Consider the following 18,906-nt stretch of genomic DNA (forward strand, 5'->3'; position numbering starts at 1 on the left):
AATTCGGCTTGCTGGAAACAGCTAGGTATAAATGATATCACATTGTGCAGCAGATGAGAACTAGAAGGCTCTGGATGAAACAAACCTCCTCCCAGAAGACGGAAATCATAGGGACAACCGACTGTTTCTCCCCCCTCTCTATGGCTGTGCAGAAAAGCTGAGCAGGAAGACAAGTAATGGCAATGTTCTGCAGGGGCTCACTCAGGATCTGCAGCAGAAGCCACCCACACCTCATCCCACTGTATCCAAGGTTGTAAGGTGGCTGCTACCAGAGAGCAATAGCTTACTGTGACACAACAAACATGCACTACACATGAAGGTGTTACTCCAACCTCTAGGCATATTTATGTACCATACCTACAATATGTGCTGCATAACAGGTACAAAACCCCGCACCACACAGCAGCCTGATCCAAGAATAATCTGCTAATACAGAGGTCTGGACAAACCAGAGCATGCATCCTCAGTGATGGACCTGATAAAGAGGAATCCCCCTCTAAACACATCCGAATAAAGCTATTCTTTACACTACTACGACTCTCATCTTCCCCGGCGCTGTGCCAATCATGGCCCTTCTGGTTTGCATCCTGCTCTTCTATCTGCCTTGATGAACACCCAGCACCTCCACCAATGAGCTGCTCAGCAAAGGCGCTGCATTTAGATATGCACAGTAAACAGAAGTAGCACCTCCAAACAGGCAGTGGTTGTTTGGGGTTACTGCAGCTCAGCTTTAACTCATGTCAGCAGTATATGGCATGGCCACTAGGCAATGAATAGAGCTATCTGCTTCCGCCTTCATTTACGCTGTACATCTGGTTCCGCAAAACTGCTGATCAGTAGCGTGCCGGGTGCCAGGTGTCCCCCCCCCCCCCCCCCCAATCAGATATTATTGACCAATCCTGAGGATATACCATCAGTCACAAAGTCCTGGTCCTCACAAGCAGCGGAGCAGGCTATAGTTCCCGGACACTTCTGCCCCCCCCCCCAAAAAAAAGGGGGGGGGAATCTTACTCTTGGTAGGGCAAAATGTGGGGGGAAAGGATGGGTTGAAAACTTAATGCATTCAGGATCACACTGATATATTCCCACTATTCATGCAGATAACTTTAGGCACAATAGCTTGATTCCCCATGGGGTATTATGGAATGCTACGAATGCTTGCTTAAAATGGAGGGGTACACCGGCGCTGATTAAAAAAACAATCAATCATAACATAGGGGGAAAGTTATCAAAGAAAGTTGTATTTTTTGGCATAAAATAGAATTCATTTTGTGAAAAAATTTTTACACCACCTTCACCAGTGGGGCAGGGAGGGTGCGGAACGAGGGGCGCGGACTCACGGTCCACTTCATTTATAATTTTTCGCAACAAAAAATAGGGAAACCTACGCCAGCTCTGAGCTGGCGTAGGTTTCCTTGCACACACACTGGTGCGCACTGGATTTTTGTAGAGGCAATGCATCTCTACATAAATCTCCGTAGTGTCGGAGCTGCAGGGACATTTTTAAGCCCAGCGCAAAAACCGCCGGACTTAATAAATGTCCCCCATAGTTTTTACACTTACCATCCCTCCTGAGTCTGTCTCTGTTTGAATTTCCCGCTGTTTGCAGGTCCCTGAGGCTCCAGTTGGTGTCTTCATTTTTTCTTCTCTTCCTGGTTTGGGCTTTCCCATGATGCACTTTGTCTCCTGTGATGTCTAACTGACTCTGTAATACTGTTAGATGGCTTACATCTTGTTCAGCCAATCAGAGCTGGGCAACCTCTGTCATCTGACAAAGGGAGGCTGGCCTAACAGGGCTTAGACCCACCTCTCTCTTGATGATGTCATTGTCACAAAATGGCTACCACAGAGCAGCCTGGGGTCAACAGTCATTAGGTAAGAATGAGTTTACTTCACTTCCTGGTGGGGAATTGAGGGGGGAAAAGATAGGAAAGGGGAGCAGATAGGTGATTGAAGCATATTACAAAAGTTATATAACTTTTTAATGTGTTTCAATTACTAGGAAAAAAAAAACTTTTCGCTGGAGTACCCCTTTAAAGGAGGGGTGGTGAATTGCTGAAATCGCTTACAGAATTAACACTAATTCTAGACGCATTGAGGGAGCAATTTAAAGGAGCATGATTTAAACAGTCTGCTCATATTTTTTATACTTCTGTACAACTATATCAAGAGCATGCAGAGGAATTATTGCTGAAACCAGGCAGGGATTGGGAATTACCGCATTCCTATTGACCAGTGTCAATAATGTTAAATTATTGGACAATCTGGACATGTGAGGAGTTTTAACTTTATTAATGCATTAGAAATATATGTTTAGTCACAGGAGTACCCCTGTAATAGAGAGACAGGTGTACTTTATCAAACTTACTTTGGCCTTTTCTTTTTAAACAGTGTAGTAAATGGATAGTGTGGCCAGGTCTTGCATCAGAGGCACTGAGAACCTCTATGTAGGTATCTGAGTTTCTTGCTTATATGTTAGAGTGGAGGTGTGCTGTCTTATTGTGCGTTTACACAGGGATTTATCTGACCAATTTTGAAAGCCAAAGCCAGAAATCGATTTGAAAAGAGGATAGATCCCAGTCTTTTCTTTATTACCTGCTCTCTGCTTATAGTCTGTTCCTGGCTTTGGCTTCAAAAATGTCAGACAAATCTCTGTGTAAACACACCATTATCCTGCACACTTGCTACCCAGAGTCATAATGATTGGTTTCTTAATTACTTTCTAACATCTCTGATGACCCCTGCTGTCAGTCATGGAAAGATGGGGAGGGGTTTGATTGTATTTCTGGGTTTGCTTAAACGTCTGTATGTTCTGATTGTTGTGTGTTGTCAGTATGTACCAGACTACTACAATACAAAGAGCTGATTACATTTCCCTTGTAGTGACGGCTGTATCCAGCTGCAGCCAAAGGTCATAAGAACTGAGCCAATGGACTAAAATTAAGGGGTTGTTGTGCAGACCGACAGAAATTATAAAGTACAAGCAGAACACTTTATAGAACAAAGTCTCAATTTTATTTCATAGAAATTAATTTATCTAGAATATACAAATTTACAATAATGTTCTTGCATGTGAATATATTTACAGGAAGCTTGGTTTTGTTGCTCAATAAGAAAACGTGAGGATCCATTAAGTGACTGACAGCTCCCTTATCGTTGTGACTGAGGAATAGGAAGATTTTTCAACCTGGAAAAAATATACAAACATAAAATAAAATATGATATTAACATGATGATGTACCAAAATCTAGTCCAACTAAATGCCACATTGCTATAGCGGAGGCCACAGAACCAAATAAACACTCAACAAAACCATGCTTCTACTCACTCAATCTCTCCAACAAAGACCGCACTCTCTCTTCCTCAATTTTTAATCCTATTCTGTCTCATATTACCCGAACTTCAATTTTTTTTATGCATTTTCTCACCCATAACATTATACAAGGCTTTTTTTTTGCAGGAGAAACTGTACTTTCTACTGCTCCCTGTTTATTCTTCCCTACAATATATTATTATGCTGGGGGGAAATTATTTGTAAGGTAAAGAGAAAAATACAATTGTGGGGCGATGTTAAAACTGACATGTCTAACATATCGTATTTGTCAGGATGCTTGCAATGATACAAACTTTGATTTCAGATTTGTTTTGTTATTAAAAAATCAAATATCTTTGTTTATTGTGTGTGTGTGTGGGGGGGGGGTCATTAAATTTTAAATGGAGGGGGTTAGAGTAAAAACACTGACATTTTTCACCTTTTACTACACTTTTTTAACATCCTAAGGGGCTATTATAAGCAATTATTCATTTGCTTACATAGATCAGTGCATATGGATTGCACTGATTTGTGTGCTGCCCTATATGTCTTAAAGTTTTCTCATAATTTATTACCATTTACTTCAATGAAAAAAAGAGAAGGAAAAAAAAAACCCACTGACCTCTTCAGAAGCTCTCTGGGTGTTATGTCCCCTGTGTTTTCTGAGTCGCTGGGACTTTCACTGCTGTCTTCTGTGCTTTTGTCATCAGTTTTCCTACTCTTTGTTTTACTTTTGTGCTTTTGCTTTTTATGTTTTTTCTTCTGTAACAGAAAATCAAAGAACATATAATTAGGCTTAGAGCAGTGTTTTATTTTATCACAATTTTTTTGTTACAATAGCCTTCACATTCCCTAGCCATAAAAATGTTTTATTTAGTGCTCCCTGTGCAATCCTTTTCTTGGGGAGTTCTTTGGTGAGACATAGGTATATGGGCTGGTGCCACCAGGAGGATGACACTAAGCCCAAGAATGTTCGCTCTGCCTACTAGGCTATGCGTCCCTCCTAAAGACAGTAAGCTAAACCAGTAGGTACTTTAGCAGTAAAAGTCAGGATAAAGGAGGAGTCGGATGTCTGTCTATGAACATCCTCAAATGCTAACCAAGAAAAAGTTCAAAAGTCAACTAGCAGCTGGAAAATTGATGCTTATGGTTTTCAGGGAACCTCAAGAACCAGTATACGCACATTATCAGGAAAAAGGTTCAGGAATCAACAGTGAAATACTCACTAAAGAGCTGAAGTCTAAAATAGTACAGAGGAAGTGGAGTGCTATCCACGGGTGCTGTATTGTCATATGACTGCACGTCTGCCCACTACTGCCCATGCCATCAACACTTTTCAAAAACTTTATTTTGAGGTGTTAGGGTACAAACCCACTTGATGTATTTGCTGCGTGAATCAGTCTTAAAAATAAGCAGGCAAAACGCAGGTTGGCTTTATACAATTGTTCTGTGTTAAAATACGCAATTGCGTATTTTTGAAGCGTGAAGCTACATGCGTTTTTCGCACAGGTTGTTAACAACTGATGCTTTGCTAACAACAAGCTTCATGCTTCAAAAATACGCAATTGCGTATTTTAACGCAGAACAATTGTATAAAGCCAGCCTGCGTTTTGCCTGCTTATTTTTAAGACTGATTCACGCAGCAAATACGTCAAGTGGGTTTGTACCCTTAAAGCATTCTCTATAGTCCTGATCCTGCCCCATCTGACTATTCCCTGAAAGAATCCATAAGAGAAGGGATATTCATGCTGATGAAGAGGTGAAGACAGCAGTGCATTCTCTGCTCGCAGCTCAGCCAAAAATATTTTTTATTGAGGGAATATGAAAGCGTGTTGATAGTCAAGGAATATTGAAAAGAAGGGACAATATGTTGATAAATAATGTATTTGTCTATTATGAAAACTCTAAATTCTACAGCCAGAGTGTGTCTGTAACCTTGTAGAATCAATAGCTTTTGAACTGTCGACACGACTTAAGGCTCTATTCCACGGAGCGATTATCGGCCATATTCGGCCGATAATCATCCCGTGGAATTGACATCGTTCATGTTGGCTGATCGTTGCAGTCGTTTGTTTTTCAACATGTTGAAAGACAAACGACTGATACAGCAATGATCTGCTGCCGTCACTTCGTGGAATAGGAGCATATGCAGCAGACGCTGTTGTATCCTATGGGCTGTCCGGACTATCAGCGATCCCCCAGGCAGCCCCCCCCCCCCCCCCCCCCGCGGCCCCCTCCAGACTCACTCGCAGGGTACGAGGAGCAAACTAGCGCTTGTTTGCTCCTGTCAGTCGGCCCGTGGAATAGGACCTTTACATATTACACCACACTCTTTATCCCGCAATTATTGTTTTTAATAGGGTGTCTGTATTGTTACTGCAGCTGTGTTGTGTACAATAAAGATTTGTATGGAATATGATTTTTGGTACACTTAGCTTTCATATAAATGTTGCATAGAAATATTTAGGTTTAGTTATTTGGATATATTTTTTTGCCTTAGCGAAGTCTTTACCAAGATGTCATTCTAGGTACAGCAGGAATAATGGAGTTTTGCAACCAGCCCTTCAACTGTTGCAAAAATACAATTCCCATTATATATGGACGGCCACAGCTTTGATTCTTTTGTAACAGCTGGGGGACTAAAGGGTCCCCATCCCTGAAATCCAGGGATTACTGTCACTCTCCTGAAGCAGAGCAGCAGAGAAGAAAGCAGAGCTGATACATCGGACAGCACCTGGGTTAATACCAGGCCATGAACTGGAAATAAAGGAAGTGAACCCTTTATGCACAATGAAGAGAAGAATTCTCGTTGCTGACACTTTAAGACATGGCCAATATTCCAGCTCAAAAGAAAAACAAAAGAATTGGCCAGCACACTGCAAAAGCTAAAACTTTAAATATTTTTAAATGATCGTGGTGGGATGGTGCACACTATGTAAACAAATGGTATGCTAAAAGCCTGTTTTCTACAGCAGTATTGCAATTTAAAAATATCTATATTAAGCATGTCTCTTAGCATTTGCAATATTCAAGTTTAACAGCATTCTGAAAAAGACAGAAACAGAGCAAACTGGAGCGCTGCCTGCTGGATGAGAAGGAGCAGGAAATGAGAGGAAGGAAGAAATGACAATGCAATAGGTGCTGTGGCTATGGCCCAAGGAGGAATCAGAATATAGGATGGGAGAGGCCTTCAGGTCTAGATGTCAAAAGCGAAACTAAGGGCCCTTTTACACAGAAAGATTATCTGCCAAAGATTTGAAGCCAAGGCCAGGACTGGATTTGAAAAGAGGAGAAATCTCAGGCTTTCCTGTATGACCTGATCTCTGTTTATAGTCTGTTCCTGGTTTTGGCTTCAAATCTTTGGCAGATAATCTTTCTGTGTAAAAGGGCCCTAAGATGTGCACCCCTGAGTATGCACCCTGGGAGTTGGTGGTATGGAACAGGCTTGAGTTATCCTGACCGCTCTTGGATTCTTTGATCATAAAGGGCAATGAGTGTCCTTCATGGGCAAACAGGGTCACTCCTTTAGTGCACCTCTCTCGCAGTGGGTAAGAGCAGGATGAAAACTTTGGTGACTCTTAAGGTCCCCATACACATTATATATGTCAGCTCAGCCTGCCACTCATGGCAAGTTTGAATGTCAGTATAAAGCAGTGCTTTTCAATTCTAGTCCTCATGGCCCACCAACAGGTCATGTTCTCAGGATATCCCAAACAAAAAACACCTGTGATAATACCTGATGCACTGGGTATAATTATATCATCTGTGAAATACTAAGGATATCCTCAAAACATGACCTGCTGGTGGACCATAAGGACTGGAATTGAGAAGCACTCGTATAAAGTCTATGGGGCTTTCCCGAGACTTTCACAGAGAATTTAACCACCCGACCACTTCCCTCCCCATGGAGGACACAGGAACATTCTGCCATGCTGAAAGTTCATGTGAATGGGGATGACGGGAGAGAATGGTTATTTAAGGTGTATGGCCACTTTTAGAGTCAGAGAAGCATATCAGAAAGAGAGGGTTATCTCTGTTTCCCACCTAAAAGAAATAAATGGGTGTAAAAAACTGGAATGAAAAAACAAGAGTTCTGCCAAAAAGCAGGCTTATCTCTCTTGTAGGGACACCAACCCTAAAAACTGGCTAAGCTCAATGCCCACAGAAAGGACATAGCCTGGTAAGTGGCACAAACAATCTTGTACTTATTCAGTGTCCTGGTGGCAATATCTTATATAAAAAGTGCTGTGTTCACGAACAACACGGGCAAGAAATACAATTATGCTCTTTTTTACTAACTCTGCCAGTCGCCTTATTTAATTAAAAAGCAGGGGTCATTACTATTCTCCCACCTGTTCGTTGTTTAAGGTAAATCACTGTCGATGCATGTAATAGCACGGGCAGCAAACGGGGGAACGAGGAGCAATCGAGCGCTGATCTGTCAGGTCGGCACTCGCTTGCTCCTCCAGATTGGCTCATGTAATAGGGCCTTTAGTTATGGAAAAGGTAGAGATGTTCAGTACACTTCACTTATGATACAATATGCATTCTCACCTTTTCTTTCTTATGTTTATGCTCCTTTTTCAATTTGTGTTTTTCTTTGCGTTTTTTATGTTTCAGCTTCTTAGTGGGTTCATTCAGACTCCCTGAAGTGTTTGACATTGGAGGACCACCTGAAAGTGAAAACCTTAAACAGTGAGTAATAATAGAAACTGATGCAAATGTTAAATTGGGGGTGTGCCCTGAGATAACGAATCAGAATCCTGTTTAATATTTGGTGTACATAAACAAAATTTTGCTGCTTGTGGAGATCAAAGGAAACTTTCCGGAAAAACAACAGTCCCTCCATACCATGTGTACAGTAAGCATTTTTCCTTATCTTACTTCTATGCTGAAAAGTACCTTGAAATTACAGACCCAAAGCCTGAGGCTGCAATACTGAGAATTTCTGATAAACAACCATCTCCCCATTTTCCAAAGGGCAATGAAAGCAGCAACACTGGTGCTGTGGGAAACCCCACCACATTTTGTTTGCACCAGTTACATAACTTACTAGATGTAGGTGCAGGTGGTAACTTAGGACCAAATTCTTCCTCGTCCATTTTTTTCAATTCATCCTTTGCTGCATGAACAGTAGGAGGTACCAAAAGCTTTACTGCCGATTCAGGTTCTGTAAACAAAAAGCTCTTCTAAATTAAGTAGCAAACAGACAAAGGTCTCACTCCTATTCCCTTCCCTGTTTTACAATTCAATATCCTACTACAGCTAGTGTAGGGAAAAAATACTGCTTCACAAATCTTAACCTGCAAGACATGCTGCAGCCTAAACTTTGAGAAAGGCCATATTCACATATCCCACAAAGCTGTTCGCAATTGGGGATCTGCAATCACGGATCAACATAGTACCTATTGATTTCTTTTGTGTTCATTTAACAGATCTGCGGTCCGTTCAATGAAAAAAAAATAGGACATGTCCTAGGGCGGCTTATGAATAGCCAAAAGAAGTCTATGGGATCCGTATTTTTCACAGACATGACGACATCCGTGAAGTCTGTTAAAAACAGGGATCAAATTTAAGTAAACTAATGAATTTTTTTTTTTTACCACTTCAACATTTTTTCGGATGTGAATGCACTATGGATGCAATTATGAACCTTTTTTCACGGATCACAGAGTAAAGATAGCCTATATGCCGACCTAAAAAAAAAATCACTGAACGTGTGAATGAGGCCAAAGTGTTGGAGTGGGGGTGTCATGCGGTCACATGCGCAGCTGCCGAATCCAAATCTCATGCTAGTACAGGAGCCCCACAGTAACTTCGGTCCTGTTACTGCACAAGTGTGAGAAATGTAGCAGATTCTCTTTAATCTACTGAGTATTTGATGGTGCTGTTTTGATGCTGCAATTTTCAGCTATTAATTACAGTATATTGGTTTAATCCATCCATTAAATGCTTAGTCTAAAATTAACAAAAGATTAAGTGCTGTAAACATACCCTAAACATGTATTAGGCAAATATACAATATAATCATGTCGATAAAATAAAAAAAGATACAGCTTATTGCATCTGTTGTGTGATATTTGTTGTATGTTTGCTTCATCAGTCAGAGTGAGGTCAGTAATGCTGAGATACCTCACCTTTTGTGCTGGTTGATGCCACTGCTTCAGATTTGCTGGCTTCAGTGTCTGTATTTGGAGCAGGAGACAAGTCTTCATCACTTTCTTCATCTGATGAGGAGGATTTCTCATCAGATGATTCTGCAAATATTGCTTTAAACAAATCAATAGGCGGCCTCTTTTCTTCCTCTTCTGCATTCTGCTCAGCGTCTTCTGAGGGATCCTAAAAACAATACATTTAGCAATATAAAGAAATGTTATACCAGTCATTGGAGAGAATACTTGGCTCTTCTGTACCTGCTTTACAAGCAATGCTCTGTAATTCGGTCATAAGTCTGCTGTGTACGAATACAAAGTGAATGCACTACCATTTACCATTTCTTCCACATTCCCACCGCTTGAAGGTAACTAAGCCTCACAAATCCCACACAGGGAACAGAGCTACAATAATTTATTACGGATTCCAGCCTACAGGCAACCATCACCTGAATTTAAATGACAAAATATGCACATATGCATCAAAGACTTTCAAAATCTTTATTTGAGGCCCTTGAATGGAAAATCCTTTTTTTCACAGGTAATTAATACCTGTCCTTTTAGTGTGGCAATCACACGGGTCCTGGGTTAGGCTGTGCTTACACACAGATAATTGACCAATTTATTTGACAGATTTTTGAAGCCAACTCTAGGAATGGATTTGAAAAGAGGAGAAATCTCAGTCTTTCCTTTATGACCTGTTCCCTGTTTATAGTCTGTTTCTGGCTTTGCCTTCACAAATCTGTCAGATAGATTGGACAATTATGTGTCTGTGTGTTAATGCAGCCTTAGTTGCAAGTACAATATAGTTTTGTTAATAAGACGTTCACATGTGATCATTACGCGGCCAGAACACATTTCTGTTGTCAGGATGCAAATAGTAAAGGCTTCCATTTAAGGACAGCACGAGATTAACATTGGCCAAGAAAATAGAACAAAAAAAAATAAAATAATAATTTATACGAACAGTATGTTAGTGGCTAACTTGATTTGTGTAAAAAAAAAGTTGCACTACACTTCAGACTGCAATCTTCACTACTAGGACCTTATTTGCATATGACATCCTACATGACACATGGCTATCCTGCTGATAAGCTGTTCGGTGTTTGCAGTACAGTGAAAATAGCGCTAGAAGTAGTTGGCTCCATTCCCTAAGTAGTCAGTTTTTCTATCCTGGACAACCCTTTTATTTCCTGTACTGATTGGAAGGACCACTTCTCTCTAGTGCTTCATACATGTACAGCCTGTGTGATTTACACCCTCCCCTGCAGACTGCCATGTATGTTCTCTGTATTTATACTAAGTACAGCCAGAGTGATATATACTCCCTAAAGATTCAGATACATTATACATCCTCCACCCTCTTCTGTGATATAACACAGTGGTAGAGAAGAGAGATCATACAGCTGGAAGCAGCGTGCTGTCAGATCTATGGCAGAAGCAGCAGTGCAGCCAATTATGTGAAGTAGTTACACAGAATCTACACCAACAAAACTCTCCAAATTCTGCATTTAAGAAGTAAATAAATACATGTTCAGTGCCAAATGCCTATAGTTTTGCCTATAGAGTAATAAAGCCATATGTCCTTTAAAAATATAACACCAAACTGAACTTATAACTTTTATATTTTGTGGAGCCATATTGTCTACGTAATTAATCAAAAACATAAACCCTTACCTACATACATAACAGATGTAAACATACCTGGGATGGGACAACAGCAGCGGCTGTAGATTGAGAAACTTTCACTTTTGGGTTTAAGTCTTCCTTTATTATTTCACTCTTACTGCGAGCCTGACTTAAAAACTTACTGATGGAATCTTCCTTCTTTTCTTCAGAAGCGGACATATCCCACCTGGAAGCTTTCTTTGCCTCTGGAATGGAAACCGATGCAATATGTATATTGATTTCTTAAAAGGTATGTGCACGTTTGGATCCATTTTCATAGATCCAATACATTTAAAATGCAAACAAAAAAAAAAAAAAAAAGAAAAGAAAAAAAAATAGCATTTCTGGCTATAGCCAGTGCAGTATTAAACCCCTCTTGGAAGTCAAAGGAAATCTATGTGACCATGTAACATACAAGGGGCCCAATTCAGGATTTGGCTGGGTTCACACACAGTATATTTCAGGTAGTATTTGGTCCTCATGTCAGGTCCTTATAGCAACCAAAACCAGGAGTGGATTGAAAGCACAGAAAGGTTATGTTCACATAATGTTGTAATTGAGTGGATGGCCGTCATTAAATGGCAAATATTTGCTGTTATCTTAAAACAACGGCTGTTGTATTGAAATAATGAAAGTTATTTACCGTTATATGGAGGCCATCCACTCAATTTCAACATTGTGTAAGCATAGCCTTTCTGTGTTTTTAATCCACTCCTGGTTTTGGTTGCTATGAGGACCAAATACTGCCTGAAATATACTGTGTGTGAACCCATCCTTAGAGTGAAAGAGTAGAAGCTGTGGGGTTTAAGAAATATCCCTATGCCGCTCCCAGAAATCTTGTGTAAGGGGACCAGTCCATATGCTGTGGGTCACATCAGTGGCAGGCTGATGTTGGCACACCATAACCCTGTTTGAGGTCAACAGATGAAGGGGGTATGTTAAATCTAAATATGGCTCTATGAATTAGTAGCTTAAAATTAAGACTCGTGCCATCTTGCATGGAACTGCTCGTCGTATGACAGCACAGTCACCCAGAATTCGCTTGAGGATGTCCTAGTCATTAAAGACCGAAGCCCATTTCTTAAAGGGACTGATTTTATATCAAATGAGCCATTTCCCACCTTAAAAGTGCAGATTGGCCAATGTAGGTTAAGCTGGCAGAGTGAATCATGGTATCAATCTCTGCTGTCGCTGATAAATGCCCCTGCACCTTTTTAATAAAGATAAATTGCAAAAGGTTTAACATTATATGCACTAAAGAAATAACAAAATACGGCACAAATGTACATACCAAGTGTCCCTATCCTGTTGATATACCCTAAAGAGGTTATGCCAGGAATCAAAACGTATCACCTATCCTGTATCCAATTGGTGGGGATCTGACTCCACATAGATTTTTTTTATTTTAAAAAAGGATGACTTACTGATCTCAGATGTCGGCTGTACTTTCTCAGGTATAGATGAGGTACTAGTTGGTGGTTCAGTAACAGTAAGAAAATTGAAGACAGAATACTTGTCCCTTTTGACTTTTGGAAGCCCAATTATGGTTGACCTGGAAACAAAAATGTTTAAAATTTGTTTTTAATGCTAAGAGATACTTTAATAAAACATAAATATTTAATTCCTGGGAAACTAAGAAAAGAACAAAAAAAAGGACTGATAGTAACATCGAGATATTGGTATGGTGACCTATCTACACCCCGCCTCACCTCTACTGCCCACACAGGAGATATTTAACCCCTTAAGGACCGGGCCTGAAATGGCCTTAAGGACCGGAGCAAATTTTATGAATTTGACCAGTGTCACTTTATTCATTAATAACTTCGGGATGCTTTTACCTATCCGGCTGATTCTGAGAATGTTTTCTCGTGACATATTGTACTTCACATTTCTTGTAAATTGGAGTCGATACTTATAACGAATCTTTATGAAAAAACCCAAAATAGCGTGAAAAATTGTGAAAAAATGCATTTTTCCAACTTTAAAACTTTTCTGCTTATACAGAAAATGGTTATACCACATAAATTATATATTAAATAGCATTAGCAACATGTCTACTTTATGTTGGCGGCATTTATTAAACTATATTTCATTATTTTTAGACAATAGGAAGCTTAAAACATTAGCAGCAAATTTCCAAATTTTCAGTAAAATTTCAAAATCAGATATTTTTAGGGAACTGTTCAGGTTTAAAGTGTATTTGAGGGGACTGTGTGTTAGAAAGCCTCACAAAGCACCCCATTTCAGAAACTGCACCCCCTAAACTCTGCAAAAGCACATCCAGAAAGTTTTTTTAACCCTTTAGGGGAGTCACAGAAATAAAAGCTAAGTGTGTAAGAAATTTGAAAATTTTAATTTTCTGTGCAGAGATTTTATTGTAATCCAATATTTTTCATAATTATAAACCTATTACCAGAGAAATGCACCCCAATATTGATTGCCCCGTTTCTGCAGTTTATAGAAATACCCCATATGTGGCCCTATTGCGCTATTTGACGCAACCACAAGCCTCAGATATAAGGGAGCGCCTAGTGAATTTCAATGGCTCCGTTATTTTTGGTCATTTTTGACTGTACCACTTCAGGTTGGCAGAGGCTCTGGGGTGCCAAAACCTAAAAAACACCCCTAAAAGGGACACCATTTAGAAAACTACACCCCTCAAGGAATGTAACAAGGGGTGCGGTGAGCATCTGGACCCCACAGGTGCTTCACAGATTTTCCAAACAATATGGCTTGAAAAAAGACTAAAGTATTTTTTACACTAAAATGTTGTTCTAGCCTTCAATTTTTCATTTTCACAAAGGGATAAAAGGAAAAAAAAAACACAAAACATGTAGCGCAGTTTCTCCCGAGTACGGAAATACCCCACATGTGGACATAAAGTGCCAAGCGGGCGCAGGACGAGCCTCCAAAGGGAAGGAGCGCCAATTGGCTTTTGGAAGCTGGATTTCACTGGAATGGATTTCAAGGGCCATGTCGCATTTACAGAGCCCTCGTGCTGCCAAGACACTGGAAACCCCCCACAAGTGACCCCATTCTGGAAACTACACCCCTCAAGGAATCTAACAAGGGGTGCAGTGAGCATATGGACCCCACTGGTGACGGGCACAAATGTGGAAAAATGTGACGTGAAAGTGAAAATTTTCATTTTTTTCACTTTCATGGCACAAATGTGCCCGTCATCCAGGGGTCCATATCCTCACTGCACCGCTTGTTAGATTCCTTGAGGGGTGTAGTTTCCAGAATGGGGTCACTTGTGGGGGGTTTACAGTGTTTTGGCAGCACAAGGGCTCTGTAAATGCGACATGGCGTTCATCATTCATTCTAGCCAAATCCAACCTCTAAAATCCAAATGGCGCTCCTTCCCTTCGGAGGCTTGCCCTGCACCCACATGGCGCTTTATGTCCAGATGTGGGGTATTTACGGACTCGGGGGAAATTGCTCTACACATTTTGTGTTTTTTTTTCTCTTTTAACCCCTTGTGAAAATGATAAATTCAAGGCTAGACCAACATTATAGTGTAAAAAATTTAATATTTCATTTTCACGCCACATTGTTCCACATTTGTGCCCGTCACCAGTGGGGTCCATATGCTTACTACACCCCTTGTTACATTCCTTGAGGGGTGTAGTTTCCATAATAGGGTCACTTGTGGGGGGTTTAACTGTCTTGGCAACACAGGGGCCTTTTGAATGCAACATGGCCCCTCGAAATCCATTCCATCCAAATCCAGCCTTCAAAAACCAAATGGCGCACCTTCCCTTTGGAGGCTTACCCTGCACCCGCATGGCGCTTTATGTCCACATGTGGGGTATTTCCGTACTCAGGGGAAATTGCTCTACACATTGTGTTTTTTTTTATCTTTTAACCCCTTGTGAAAATGAAAAAATCAAGACAAGATCAATGATTTAGAGTAAAAATTAAAAAAAAATTACACTAAATGTTGGTCTAGCCTTGATTTTTTTCCATTTCCACAAGGGGTTAAAAAAGAAAATGAACACAAAACGTGTAGGGTAGTTTCCCCTGAGTACGAAAATACCCCACATGTGGACATAATTTGCCATATGGGCACAGGGCAAGTCACCAAAAGGACAGAGCGCCATTTAGAGGCTGGAATGGGGGATGGAGGCCATGTCGCAATTACAAAGCTCCTGTGCTGCCAGAACAGTAGAAACCCCCGACAAGTGACCCAATTCTGGAAACTACACCCCATAAGGAATCTAACAAGGGGTGCAGTGAGCATATGGACCCCACTAGTGATGGGCACATGTGTAGAACATGTGCCGTGAAAATAAAAAATACCATTTTTTTCATTTTCACGTCCCAAATGTGGCCGTCACCAGGGGGCCATATACCCGCTGCCCCACTTGTTAGATTCCTTATGGGGTGTAGTTTCCAGAATGGGGTCACTTGTGGGGGGTTTCTACTGTCCTGGCCGCACAGAGGCTTTGTAATTGCATCATGGTATCCTCTAATGGGAATGGCGGCCATACCTATTTAGCTGGGGAAAAGGGACAATTCTAATTTATTTGGGGGTATTAGGCCAATTATTAGTTTATAAGGTTGGAAATGACAGGTGTCCATCAAATTCAACCTGTGTTGATCCAGAGGAAGGCAAAAACCCCTCGTGAGGCAGACGACAGTAGCCTCATCACAGGGGAAAAATTCCTTCCCGACTCCATATTGGCGATCAGAATAATCCCTGGATCAACGTGACCCCTGAAATAGGAATAAGGGACCGAATTTAGATAATGTAGAACCCCAGTGACGTGTGGTGCGCCTTGGAGCGATCCAGTATACAGAGGCCGGGGTGATCAGGACAGGTGTCACACTGGTAAATGGTGTCCTTCCTGATCCCCCTGTTACGCCACACTCTGCACTTCTTCTGGGGTCTCCCTTTCTCCAGTGTGGGGGACGTCACCTGGAAAATGTTGTCCTGGTGCGATACGGGGTCCTTCATATCTAGAAGCGCTGGGTCCGCTCCATGGTTGCTAAATATTAGGGCTCTATTACTACTTCTGATATGTTAGGATCGTGCCGCAAGCTACAGTAGCTCGGGCAGCGAGGGACCGGAAGAGGGGGTGCTGGTATAAAAGTTATCCCCGTACAGGTGGTAACCTTTATCCAGCAGTGGGAGGATCAGTTCCCGGACGATCTTCCCACTTGTTCCGAGGATGGGGGGGGGGGCATCTGGGGGCTGGATTCGAGTGTCCCTTCCTTCATACACTCTAAGGGTACGTGCACACTGCGGAATCGCGAAGGATAACCCTTTGTGCATTCCGCAGTTGGCACCCGCCGGCGGACTGATGCAGGCGCACGTCTCCGTCCGTGTCGTAGACTCCATTCTATGCACGGGCGGATTCCGCTCTGCGTCCAACGTGTTGATGGAATGACGGATGATGGAATCCGCCCATGCATAGGATAGAGTCTATGACACGGGCGGAGACGCGCCCCTGCATCAGTCCGCCGGCGGGTGCCAGCTGCGGAATGCACGAAGGGTTATCCTTCGCCATTCCGCAGTGTACACGTACCCTAAATCTGTAAGTGTACCCTGAGGTACTCTCACAGAGTTTGTAGAATTTCACGCCATACCGTCATCTCTTATTGGGACGGTACTGGCAGAAAAGACGTGTCTGGGGGGCAGCGTACGCTACGCTACTCCCAGACACGTCACTGGATGATGAGGAGGATGAGGATGAATGGAGGAACAAAGGACCCCCCATTCATCCTCACTGGCTGTTTCGGTGTCGGAGGCAATAATAATGTATGCGTCCGATACCGAAAACACCCTGGGGGCCATCTTTATATGGGGATTGGTATATGGGGTATATTGGGGTATGTAGTGGTGTAGTGTAAAACTTTATTCAATGTAGTGTGGTGTAATGTAGTGTTTTTTTACGTGTTTTTTACAGTAAGTATACAAAAAAAAACCTACGCCAAAAATGGTGTTGCTGATAAATGCCGCACTTATGTTCGGCACTTATCAGCAGACCGTGGCAGTAGGATATAAAAAAAAAAACACCCTACGCCAAAAAGGAGGAGTTGCTGATTAGCAGCGCACTTTCGTGCGATGCTGATCAACACTCAGCGGCGATAGGGTGCGGAAAATAGAAAAAAAAAAAATTGGGAAAAAAATTTTTTTTTTACTACATTCTGAACATCCCTGTAGTGGCTGATACGTGTATTACACTTATCAGCCGCTAGGGGGCAGCAGAGCGCAAGATCCGAAAATAGACGACGCTGGAGCCGGAAAAATACGAAAAAAGACGACGCTGGAGCCGGATAAAGCCGATCGGGACTCACGGAAGAAGCCGAAGTCCCGACAAGATGAAGAGGACGCCGGGAACCCGGAAGACGCCGATCAGGACCCCGGGACAGGTGAGTAATGTACAAATACCTGCTCCGGACCCCTCAGCTACCTAGCTGAGGGGTCCGGAGCAGGTATTTATTACTTGTGGGGACTTTGATCGCCGTGAACGGCCGGCCGGCTGGCCGGCCGTTCTCGGCGATCGGGACGGTGGTACCGTGACCACCATTACTTTTTACAGTAATGGCGGTCGGTGCCGTCCTCGGACAGCACCGACCGCCATTTTTTTCCGGGTCATCGGGCCACTGATGGCCCGGAAAGGTTCCGATCGCCGCTATGGGCTTATCAGCCAATAGCGGCGATCGTCGGCATGGGGGGGGGTTAACAACCCTCCATGCCGACAGGGAGAGATGGCCTGCTATGTATTATAGCAGGTTATCTCCCCCGATCGGGACCCGGCCGGCCGCGGCGCCCGTTTAAAGGGCTGACGTACCGATACGTCATGGGTCCTTAAGTGACAGTGATCCATGACGTGCCGGTACGTCATGGGTCCTTAAGAGGTTAATTGGTACCTGTCATGATGTATGCTGACCCAATCATTGTGCCTCTGGAAGTTCAGGTATCCATGGATATAACCAAGCCCTGTGCATGAGCCCCATTCTGATCCAACAGGGCTCATGCAAGTAGACATATGGTTCTGTTTATTTATCCATCTGTGCTTCCATAATACAGAAAACTGCTTTTATTCTTCAGAGCAAAGAGGCTTTCCAAGACCCTCCAGTGCTGAGGGCTTGGATGCCTCCTTGCTCCCCCTCCCATTCACAGTTCTGGTTGGTTGATTGACAGTCAGCTTGAAGCCAAGTCCTCACCGTCAATACAGCTGGAGGAAGGATGAGAGAGGGAGTGGAAAGGCATTCTAGCCATCAGCATTTGAGAGTCTTGGAAATCCTCTTTGATACTTTGCACTGGAGAATAAAAGCAGATTTCTACATTATGGATGTATGAAGTTACCATATGTCTACTTGACCTAACAGTTATCCAATAATGTCAGCTATTTGGAACCAGAATTGCAGCTGCCACATGACTTGGCAGCAGATGAAGGTTACCTATTGTGTGTGTATGGAGGGGATAATTAGTCTCTGTTAAGGCCGTATTAGACCGCCTGACCAGCGCTGTAAGGGTATGTTCACATATGGTTTGTGGTGGAATTCCGTCACGGATCTCCATGGGAGGGCTCGCACGGCTCCGCGCACACCGCTCTCTCCACTCAAAAGGTAGGCGAGCCCTCCCATAGAGAAGCAGTGTCACACTGAGACAGATGGGATTCCCCGACAGAGTTCTGCCGCGGAATTCTGCCACATTTGCTAATACCCCCATCAAGCACTGGTCTGCAAGATCGAACCTTTCACACAGCTTGTTAACACAGGAGTGCGTTAGGCCTTTAAAGGGAATCTGTCATGTACATA

At 42.4% G+C, this 18,906-nt stretch overlaps 1 protein-coding gene and 1 long non-coding RNA gene across 4 annotated transcripts in view; one reads left to right on the forward strand and one right to left on the reverse strand.

Moving 5' to 3' along the window:
• LOC138788377 (uncharacterized) overlaps window positions 1–18,906 on the forward strand; it is a 34,329-nt gene that overhangs the window by 13,478 nt on the left and 1,945 nt on the right. For 2 of the 3 annotated variants that reach the window (XR_011362584.1, XR_011362582.1), the window contains exons 2-3: window positions 7,934–8,008; window positions 11,304–11,383. This is a non-coding gene — a long non-coding RNA (uncharacterized lncRNA). Of the gene's footprint in view, window positions 1–177; window positions 259–7,933; window positions 8,009–11,303; window positions 11,384–18,906 lie in introns of those variants that run through there. The other variant, XR_011362583.1, reaches the window with a different exon arrangement.
• The window catches only part of GPATCH1 (G-patch domain containing 1), a 43,890-nt gene continuing 27,996 nt past the window's right edge, over window positions 3,013–18,906 (reverse strand). The window contains exons 14-20 of the mRNA XM_069966173.1: window positions 12,558–12,685; window positions 11,170–11,339; window positions 9,451–9,652; window positions 8,367–8,483; window positions 7,868–7,986; window positions 3,936–4,075; window positions 3,013–3,187 (exon numbers count right to left, since the gene is read on the reverse strand). Coding sequence (XP_069822274.1) covers window positions 3,151–3,187; window positions 3,936–4,075; window positions 7,868–7,986; window positions 8,367–8,483; window positions 9,451–9,652; window positions 11,170–11,339; window positions 12,558–12,685 — 913 coding nt within the window. The 3' untranslated portion in view covers window positions 3,013–3,150. The remainder of the gene's footprint in view (window positions 3,188–3,935; window positions 4,076–7,867; window positions 7,987–8,366; window positions 8,484–9,450; window positions 9,653–11,169; window positions 11,340–12,557; window positions 12,686–18,906) is intronic.

The sequence above is a fragment of the Dendropsophus ebraccatus genome, chromosome 4, assembly GCF_027789765.1.
Source record: "Dendropsophus ebraccatus isolate aDenEbr1 chromosome 4, aDenEbr1.pat, whole genome shotgun sequence".
NCBI classification, from domain to species: domain Eukaryota; kingdom Metazoa; phylum Chordata; class Amphibia; order Anura; family Hylidae; genus Dendropsophus; species Dendropsophus ebraccatus.